At 45.0% G+C, this 10,713-nt stretch overlaps 2 protein-coding genes across 2 annotated transcripts; both read left to right on the forward strand.

Annotated features, from left to right (window-relative positions):
• Positions 1 to 1,802: 1,802 nt before the first annotated feature.
• LOC123061611 (putative pentatricopeptide repeat-containing protein At5g52630) lies at positions 1,803 to 5,205 on the forward strand. Its single transcript, XM_044484788.1, has 2 exons — positions 1,803 to 4,586; positions 4,951 to 5,205. Exon 1 carries the CDS (start codon positions 1,918 to 1,920, stop codon positions 3,712 to 3,714), a length of 1,797 nt encoding a protein of 598 aa, XP_044340723.1. The 5' UTR covers positions 1,803 to 1,917; the 3' UTR covers positions 3,715 to 4,586; positions 4,951 to 5,205.
• Positions 5,206 to 5,391: 186 nt separating this feature from the next.
• LOC123061612 (phospholipase A1-II 1) lies at positions 5,392 to 7,355 on the forward strand. The gene is made up of 2 exons (XM_044484789.1): positions 5,392 to 5,998; positions 6,538 to 7,355. Exons 1-2 carry the CDS (start codon positions 5,399 to 5,401, stop codon positions 7,120 to 7,122), a joined length of 1,185 nt encoding a protein of 394 aa, XP_044340724.1. The 5' UTR covers positions 5,392 to 5,398; the 3' UTR covers positions 7,123 to 7,355.
• The last annotated feature ends 3,358 nt before the right edge of the window (positions 7,356 to 10,713 follow it).

A 10,713-nucleotide genomic window follows, 5' to 3' on the forward strand; every position in this document is an offset into this window, starting at 1 on the left:
TGGAGGGTGATCCAACAAGAGTGCAACAAGTTCTGTGCCACTATTGAGAGCGTCAAGGCCCACCTTGTGAGCGGCATCGGCATGCAAGACATGGTATGCTAGCAAGCCACCCTCGTTTGTGTCATCAAGTTTATGCTTGCGGGTTCATTTGCATACCATTTGCCAATATGCTTGCATGGAAATATTTGTAGGCATTCAAGGTCCAACACAACGACAAGTGCTTCAACCTCTCCCATTGCTTCAGGGTCATCAAAGACGAGGAGAAGTTCAAGGCGCAATATGCCGCCCTCAAGTCGCGTGGGGGGAAGAAAGCCATGGAGGAGGTTGGGGACGGCGAGCCGGCACAGCCACGGGGGAAGACCAACTCCAAGAATGAGGACAATCGGGACGCGGCATCGAACGCCTTGATCGCAAGCATGGAGGGCATGATGAACAAGAAGGACTCAATGGAGAAGGAGCGCCGGCGTTTCAAAGAGCAGCAAATGAACGCCTTCATGGAGATCCAAAGGAGGAGGCTTGAGATGAACGCGGAGAAGCAAGCCAAGATGCTTGAGATGGAGGCGGAGAAGCAAGCCAAGATGCTCGAGATCGAGGCCGCCAACGCCAAGACCAAGACCAAGGCGAAAGAAGTGGCTCTCGCGAGCATGATGACCGAGGTGGAGATCATGAAGGTGGATCTCAACACCGTGTCGCCAAGAAAGAGGCCGTGGTTCGAGAAGATGCAGGCCGACATGCTCAAGTTCACCGACGAGTGATCTCGTGGCCGCGAGCACCTTCCTTTTTTGTATGCCGGCTTGTGTGCTGGCATGACCACGGGTGGCGTGATCGAACTCAAGTCTCACCCCTTTTATGTGCTAGCATGTCTGCCGGCCGCTGGCGAGTGCGCCAGCATGAACTGTGTGCTGATATTTTTTGAAGCCGGCAATGTATGCCGGCGCTGGCATGAGACATGGCCGCAGCTCTTTTTAAAAAAATGAGTGCGGACATGAAAATGGGTCGACGCGTTAGGCGCACTGCCGACCCAAATGTAAAACAGGACGGACGCCGGGCGAGCGGCCGACCCAAATGGACAAAAGACGGACAAATGCGCTGTCCGTTTGGGTCGGCCCGTTGAAATTGCTCTTAGATACCTAAAGAGGTGACCGTGCACGGCATAGATTCCTGCAAGACAAATAGCAATGACACAAGCGTTTGGACTAATAACACAATAGAATAATACTTGGTAAGAGGGCACGACACGAGAGTGGATTTGGAAGAGGTGAGAGGGACTAAAACATACTTAGCAAGATTTCTTTATGACTCAGTGTGAATTCCAAAAAATGCACCAACTTCCAAATAATGCCTTGGTATATAGGATTTGAAAATTAGGCCTTTTAAATAACAAAGCAGTTATATAAAAATCATACCAAAAATACCATACATGATGATTTTTAATGTATGATTTATATGCATTTATGGTAGCGTGCGTCTTGCTGCCATTGTTGGGTGGCACCGTTCGAATATTGTTATGCCACATTGCTACTACGGACATGTTAATTATTTTTCTAGTTGCAACGTATAGACATATGTGGTATTATAATACTATAGCGATCTAAATGGTATTATATTTGTCTATAGAGGGAGTGTATTTCTTTTGTGAAAGTTGAGATTATTTTTGATAAACTTAGTCAAGCTTTATAAAGTTTGATTCAGGTCAAGCTAATAAGAGCAGTAAATAAAAACAGAGGGACTTAAACAGTTAAACTTATTCCCCCTCTAAATAAATAGTCTTTACATTTTTTGTAAACAATGGCAATGCCGTCCCTCGAAAGAAAAAGATGCCGGCGTCATGCCAGCACTACCCTTTCCGTCCACGCAGCCTAGTACGTAGACACAAAAAGTTCAAGCGGCGGCAGTTAAGTCGCGAACTCGAGCCATATGACCCCGCCGTTGCCGCCGCTCGCCGTGGCTCCCGCCTGCGCGCGCACGCTGGCCGACCTCCTAGTCGCGCTCTCAGCCGCCCGCGCGCTTCCCAAGGGCCAGCAGCTCCATGGCCACCTTCTCAAGGGCGGCCATCTCCCCGCCGTCGCCTCCTCGCACGCGCTGCTCGCCCACCACCTCCTCACCTTCTACGCCCGCTGCTCGCTCCCCGAGCTTTCCCTCCGCGCCTTCCTCGACCTCCCCGCTGCCCCCTCCCCCGCCGCATGGTCCTCCCTCATATCCTCCTTCGCCCAGAACGGCCTCCCGGAGGCAGCCTTTGACGCCTTCCGCCGCATGCTCGCGGCCGGGGTCCCCGCCACCGACCGCTCCATCCCCCCCGCCGCCAAGGCCGTCGCAGCTGCCGCAGACTCCTCGCGCCCTCCGCTTGCCCCGCATGCTCTCCATGGCCTCGCCTCCAAGACGCCGTTCGCGGGCGACGTGTTCGTGGGGTCGGCGGTTCTTGACATGTATGCTAAGTGCGGGAACCTTGCGGACGCCCGCCGGGTGTTCGACGAAATGCCGGAGCGGAATGTGGTCTCGTGGTCTGCCCTCATTGGTGGCTACGCGGATGCTGGGATGCACCCTGCAGCACTCTGCATCTTCCGCTCGGCACTGGAGGAGGCTGTGCAGGTCAATGACTTCACAGTTTCGTGCATTGTCCGTGTGTGTGCTGCAGCCACACTCTTTGAGCTTGGGGCACAGGTGCATGCCCGGTCTATAAAGACAGCACTTGATGCATCACCGTTTGTGGGCAGCTCGCTTGTTTCTCTCTACTCCAAGTGTGGCCTTGTGGATTGTGCTTACCAGGTGTTTAGTGCAGCACCTGAGAGAAACCTTGGGATTTGGAACGCAGTGCTCATTGCATCTGCACAGCATGGCCATACTTCCACAGCATTTGAACGTTTCACAAAGATGCAGAATGCCGGGTTCCGTCCTAACTTCATTACCTTCCTGTGTTTACTCACAGCATGTAGCCACGCTGGTCTTGTCGATGAGGGGAAGCGATATTTTTCCCTCATGAAAGAATATAGAATTGAACCGCAGGTTGAACATTATGCTGCAATGGTTGACCTACTTGGTCGTGTAGGACGTATAACTGAAGCACTGGACCTTATTGAGTCAATGCCCATGGAACCACCTGATTCTGTTTGGGGTGCACTCCTAATGGCATGTCGCATGTTCAAGGATGCAGACACTGCGGCAATTGCTGCAAAGAGACTGTTTGAGACAGGGTCTCGCAGCTCTGGTGCACACATGCTCTTGTCAAGCACGTATGCAGCTGCAGGAAGGCATGTCGATGCAGCACTTGCAAGGAAGGCAATGCGTGATGCAGGTATACGGAAAGAGACTGGTCTTAGCTGGCTTGAGGCTGCAGGAGAGGTGCATACCTTTGTTTCAAACTGCAGGAGACATCCAAGAAGCAGCGAAATTTATAATGTGCTGGAGAAAGTTGGTAAGAAAATGGCGGCAGCTGGTTATGTGGCAGACACTAGTGCAGTAGTTAAGGATGTGGACAGAGATGAGAAGTGCGCATCACTGGGGTATCACAGCGAAAGGCTAGCAATAGGGTTAGGGCTCTTGATTGTTCCGGAAGGTGTGCCAATCCGAGTTATGAAGAACTTAAGAGTGTGTGATGATTGTCACAATGCAGTTAAGTACCTCAGTAAGTGTACAGGAAGAGTTGTGGTTCTCAGGGATAACCGTCGATTCCACCGGTTTGAAGATGGGTTGTGCTCTTGTGGGGATTTCTGGTGATCTTAGATCTACACCATTCTCTTTCCTATTGTCCTTATTGGGCAGTTTGGCTCACATGGATTCATCGATTGGGTCTTTCACTTAAAGTACATTTCTTTGATAAATGGATCTATGTGAACTCAGAAGCTGATACGAGTCATAAAGTTTATTTTGGCATAATAGTGAGGTGATGGATTCAATTTTAGGGCTGCTTGGAAATTTTGCAATAAGTCTGGTCACTTAGGATGAAACAATTCTTGGATATGGAAGATTGCCACATAGTGCTGCTATTATTCAGGGTCAACATGACTCTGTGGCCTTCTTATTTACAGTATTCATACAATGTACCATGGATCCACTTGAACATAGCATTTTTTGTTGACTAGTTAGAGAAGAACTCATGATATTATCTTATGAGTTATGGCATCATACTGTGGTGCATATTGCTTTCACATGAGTGTAACCATAGCCCCTCACAGAGCGATCGAACATTTAGTTGCACTTGTTTATTCCATTTTATCCGGGAGAAGATCAAAATGGGCCACTAAACACACTATTGTGCATATCTCTCCACTGTTGTGAAATCGACCGCTTCATGCTTTGGCAGACCCATGTGTGCATGCCTTTTTCTTGGGCTTGTCTGATAATCTGCATTTAGTATGTACACTTTCATTCCAATGCCCTGCAAGTCCTAAAAGAGCTGCTTCTCCGGTTTCACCGAAACTGCAAAAGATTGATTTCTTTGGATTGGATGTTGTCACCTGTATCTGTATACTGAAACTGCTGGGCTTAGACATGCTCTTGTGAGACAGGTCCTTCAACAGGATATCCTTATGGTCAACCTCAGTTCAATGATTTGACGCCACTTCCTTCTGCACAGAAGAATGACTGAGGTATTTAACAAGCTACCCAATTTTTTTCTTTGGACTAGTTTGAGTGATCCAACGAAAGTGATGCAGCAATAGTTTGAGTGATCCAACGAAAGTGATGCAGCATGGTAGAGTATAATTTCTTTACGTTTTCATGATATGATCGTACCTAACACTGTGGAATGATATACTTTTTAAACTGAAAAACAGTAGGGGAAGAGGGTTTCAATTATTGTATGGCCAGTGTCACTATCTGTAATTCTTCTGTAAAGGAACTAGGTATCATATATATATTTATTAATCATGGGTAGTACGGGTTTTAATATCGAATCTTTTGGTTAGTTGGCATGATTTGATGGATGCATTTCGTTTGGAAAATGTCTTGCAGACTGATTGTGTACACAATCACTGGTGTTATTGGTCAGAGTAAAATTTTGGGCAGAAGACACTGTTCATTGCTGGTCCCAAATGATGATTGGTGAACCCCTCTCTTTTGAACCACACAAAGATATGGTGTGTTGCACGTTATTTGTCTTCCCTACTTGTTCGGGCTAGTGCCAGTTGGTATGAATAGAATGATAGAATTATCTTTGGGTCCTTAGTTGATCCTTGCAAGCTTCTCTATGCTTTGAAATACAGGATGAATGGTTGCCAGGTGGGTGAGAGATTTGGTAGGGTTAGAGAGTGACAGGGGAGCTCATCTTCAACACGCATATCAAACTGCAGCCTGCAGGTTTCATGGGGAAGCCAGCAGTCTAGCATGTCCTATATATATACAAAAGGTTTAAGTTGTGGGCTCTTGTAAGCAACACAAACAGAAGCATTTCCTGTCAAATATGAGTTCTCTAAGAGGGTTTGGAAATATCGCCAGAAGATGGAGAGAACTCAACGGTGCGAATTACTGGAAGGGGCTACTTGATCCTCTTGACGTCGACCTCCGGAAGAATATCATCAACTATGGTGAGCTCTCACAGGCAGCATACACTGGGCTCAACAGAGAGAGAAGGTCAAGGTACGCTGGGTCTTGCCTCTTCAGACGCAAGGACTTCCTCAGCAGGGTAGATGTATCAAACCCTAATCTATATGAGATTACGAAGTTTATATATGCAATGTGTACGGTGAGCTTGCCGGATGATTTCATGATAAAGCCGCTGTCAAAGGCCGCATGGAGCAAGCAATCAAATTGGATGGGGTTTGTTGCTGTGGCCACCGACGAGGGTAAGGAAGTGCTCGGGAGGCGGGATGTGGTGGTGGCATGGCGTGGGACAATACGGGTGCTAGAGTGGATGGATGACCTTGATATTTCCTTGGTGCCTGCTTCAGAAATAGTACGACCAGGCAGTGCCCATGACCCCCGTGTTCATGGAGGATGGTTGTCCGTCTACACGAGTACTGACCCAGGGTCTCGGTACAATAAACAGAGTGCACGATATCAGGTAATTCTTGTTATTCTTGATTCAGCATTAGTATATCACCAGAATCAGTATTATAGATTGCCTCATGTTCTGAAGCACAAACCTCTAAATTAGGATATAGTTGATCTTTGTGCGTGTTAAACCCCATGATCTAATCAGTGTATAGTTTGTAATGATGCATGTGCTTGAAGTTTCAGTTTTCTTCCATTTGAAGTGAAGCAAAAGAAAAGGAAACAAAAGACATGCATATTAGTCTGTCGGGAAAGCAAGTCTTGCTTCCTGTTTTACACCAGCGAGTCGTTGGTGTTTCCGTGTTCAGCCTTACTGCACTACGGAAACATCATGATTGTTTTTAGGCGGGGAGTGATTCCCCTTATTATCCATCTAAAGTTTAGCTTGCATAAAGACAATCATGGCACAGCACAACGTGCACTTTAAGACAGTTTGGATTACTGGGGCCATGGTATTTATTTAATCAAGTAGATGTTGAATTGTGCCTCTTACTAGTCATGCATATTTGACGTGGCCTTCGGTCAAACTATTTAACAAGCTTGCATCAGGTGTTGGATGAAGTCGAAAGGCTGCAGGATCTGTACAAGCAAGAGGAGACCAGCATCACCATAACAGGTCACAGCCTTGGGGCCGCTCTTGCAACCATTAGTGCTACCGACATTGTCTCCAACGGCTACAACAAGACCTGCCCGGTCTCGGCCTTCGTGTTTGGTAGCCCCAGAGTGGGCAACTCCGACTTCCAGAAAGCATTTGACAGTGCAGAAGATCTGAGGTTGCTCCGTGTCCGGAACTCCCCTGACGTGGTCCCAAACTGGCCAAAGCTGGGATACAGCGACGCCGGCACGGAGCTCATGATCGACACAGGGGAATCACCCTACATCAAGAGCCCTGGGAACCCCTTAACATGGCATGATATGGAGTGTTACATGCATGGGGTTGCCGGGACGCAAGGGAGCAACGGAGGGTTTGAGTTGGAGGTTGATCGGGACATCGCGTTGGTGAATAAACACGAAGATGCACTGAAGAAGGAGTATTCGATCCCACCGTCTTGGTGGGTGGTTCAGAACAAAGGTATGGTGAAAGGCAAGGATGGTCGGTGGCATCTGGCCGACCATGAGGATGATGATGACTGATCCTTTTACGTGATGCAATTCAGTGCGACAGCTGGGCAACAAGTTGCAACCAACGAGCTTTCCTTTAGAACATGGGAAATATTCTGCATGTCTTCTTTTAACTGTTTGAGAGTAAAGAAATGCATCCTGTTATGTTCCAACTCATATTTTTCAGTGAAGTTATTTGCTTTCGGGACCAGTGAGTTTAAAGAACTCTGTTCGATCTTGCTGTAATAAAGTCTTAAATTTGTTTAGCTGTGCCTGTGTGACATTTCCCTGCATGAACAACGTTAAGGAACTTGTGTGCTTTGTGCATTATTTGATTATTTCCTAATAACAAGTAACATGCACATAGTCGCATGTTAGGTGTATCAATTTTCCCGGTATCAAAGGTGTTTTACTCATTATCTGATAACCCACTAGATAATTGCACGTGCAATGCAATGAGGCCACAAATATTTTGTACATAATCACCGTGATTTAGCTGTCGTTTTAGTATGAATGTATATGTCCGAAAATGGACTTAGCTGCTAATTAAATCAGTACTTATTGATTTACCAAAGTAAATTTGGTAAGCCAATAAGTGAGGTGATTTTCAAGTAAAACCGTTGGAAAAAATCGGCAAAACGGAAGGCGGTGTGGGGTGAGGAGGGATGACAAAAGGAATGAATGTTTTAGGAGAAATTAATGCACGGGGTCTTACTCACGGGACTTCTTTTTGCGAGGAGAAAGAGAATTTATTAATCAAGCGGCGGCCAAGTCTGCATTACAAAGATCAGGCACCTCGCCTGGTCCTGAGCGAAGCCACACGACAGTGCATTTCTTTATTCTACCAAAATTTGCTAAAAATGACTAACTGAGTTTTGTTCGCGCCTAACATGCTTGACTAAAAATTCCCTACCTTTCTGAAGGTGTGATCTAATTTCTTGCACCATCATTGTATGAGCTGTTCAGTCATCATCAGTACTCGTAATCAATTTCACAACATCCAAACATGATGGGTTTTCGTCAAAAAGCTAACCTCATAAGTTAATTTCTTCAATACTAGAAATTCTTCAAAGAAAATAAATAATGTTTGCAAGGTAATTTCCCAACTTTGGATAAACCATTGGTAGCAGACCCATGTTATGATGTCTCGTTCCTTGTATCAAATCTAAGAGACAGTAAAAATTGGACCATTTTCCTTACTGAAAGAAAACAACAGCCATGGCCAGCTCGTTCCATAGTTCCATAGTGTATCTCCAAAGAAAACACAAAACAAGAGCCACCCAACCCACTTGGAAACAGTTCAAAGTATTCCCTAAAAAACGGTTCAAAGTAGGAAAATAATGTAGGATACGCTGAGATTTGTTTCTTAATCACCCAGTAAATACGCCATTTATCTCTCCGGTCCACTTGGCTTCCCCGTACCCGGTCCCATATCTCTTGTGTTGCATTTCTTTCTCCACTTTTGTCGATTTAATATTGCCACCGATTGCATGCGACACGAACAGTCAGTTTGATAGGCCACCGTACCTTGTTCTCCAATCGCAGGCGCTAAGGAAGGTTATAAAATCAAAGGTGACGATGTGCCTCGCCTCAAGATATAGCTTATTGCTTCCATTTCATTCTATCTTTCTTGCTTGAGTGCGTCATAGATCCAAAACCACTTTTTCATCCTGCCTTTTGGACACTTTTTCATCTTGGCTTTTGGAAAAAGGCGTTTTTATTTTTATTCCAGAAGATGGCTTTTGGAAAAGTAGTTAATATTTTTTCTTAGACAATGAAAAGTTGTTCATTTTTAGGGCGAAAAGTTGTTATTTTGTTTGAGATGAGACCACAAAAGTTCTTAACTTGAAAAGGCAGGAGAAAGACCGAAAGGGGTTGTCCTAGATGGTAGGGAACGGAAGCCTATCATATTTAAATTAGCACAGCTAATATGCCTGTCATGCTTGAATCAAAAGAAATAATTATTTCGGTCATGCTTAGGTGACTTTTTTCGAGCCTCACCACCTCCTATTTAATTTGAGCACAGCTCCTCCTATGTTGAACTCATTATTTTATTATGAGAAAAGAACATCATGGCTGAGAAGTTGAACCTTGTACTCACTGCTTCTAAAGAAAATATCTGGTGGAAACCAGATTATACTGAGGACTTCATAGAAACCATGTTTACAAATGTATTAATTTTTTATAGTTACAAAGGTGACGTTATATTAACATGTAAAATTTAGAGAAATGATAATTTGGGAGGTTAGGAGGTCCCAGGGAACGCCCCCGCAATCATTTGGTCCAGATCATGCGGATGGCAAAAATAAATTAAAGATCACTGGCATTTTTTTGCGCTACAAGTTAATTTTTACTTTCGATCATGGCAAGTGTTACAGTTCAAAATTTAATGTTCAAACTAATATTCATTTGGCAGGCAAAAAATAATTATGCATGAATAAGGATGTTGCGCTTTTTATCACTGTTCCCTCATGAATTCTTTTGTATCTCTCAAATGAATTTCTCTTCTTTTGTGATGGATATTTTTTTTCTTTGAACTTGAAAATTTACATGCCTGTACAACGTCACCTTTTTAACATATTGTACTTTGTGCATTACACTCTTTTTTTGTTTGGCAAGTTCACATTTTTTGTACAATCGCTATTTGCAAGGTTTTTTTTGTTGCCGATATGTTTTTTTAGTTTTCTTCTTATTTATTAGGCATACATTTTGCAATTACACTTTTTACACTTCTTTCTTTCTACAAGTGCACTTGTTGTTTATGTGGTAGTTTAGTAAAATAATTGTTTCTTCTTAGTATTAATAAGGGCGTTGGTGAGTGTATGCAGAAGCAAAGGAAAAAACGAAAAGAATGACTGCACTATATCTAAATCACATTCAACTGTGTTTTTTTCTTGAAAAAACAGCCACATATCTTATAGTCATCTCATAATGTTTTCTGATTTGACCTCTACCTCTCTCTCTCTCATCTCTTTTCCTTGTCTTGTCACTCATTTATTTCTCCTCTTGATATCATCTCCATAGTGGCACTGCACCAAGACAGAAATCGCGATGATGTAGGCGACCCATGTTTGAGCCTAAGCCGTCATCGACGACACAAGCGAGCTAGGAATGAGCCAGAGCCAGAGATGATGCAGCCAATCGTGCCGTGGCCGGTGGAGGCAAGGCTGCGGTTGGAGTTCGTGTGGGAGTGGCTACCCGACACTTGGAAGGTGCGTGAGAGGAGGAGTGGGCTTAGAATAATGTCCCAGAGACGGATGGTGAGGTGGTGCAACAACGATGCCGACCCACGGTGTAACACCCCGGATGTAATTTACCTTATCTGTACTCTAACTCTTGTCGTTTCCGCCACTAAGTTATTTTATTTTCCTCGGTGTCGGGTTTTTGTCTTCGTGTGTTGTTGTCTTTGTCATGCATCTCATATCATGTCATTATGTACATTGCATTTGGATACGTGTTCGTCTCATGCATCCGAGCATTTTCCCCGTTGTCCGTTTTGCATTCCGGCGCTCCTATCTCCTCCGGTGGTCCTTTCTATCTCTTTTCGTGTGTGGGGGTTAAACATTTCCGGATTGGACCAAGACTTGCCATGCGGCCTTGGTTTACTACTGGTAGACCGCCTGT

Source organism: Triticum aestivum, chromosome 3A (assembly GCF_018294505.1).
Source record: "Triticum aestivum cultivar Chinese Spring chromosome 3A, IWGSC CS RefSeq v2.1, whole genome shotgun sequence".
In the NCBI taxonomy this organism is placed as follows: domain Eukaryota; kingdom Viridiplantae; phylum Streptophyta; class Magnoliopsida; order Poales; family Poaceae; genus Triticum; species Triticum aestivum.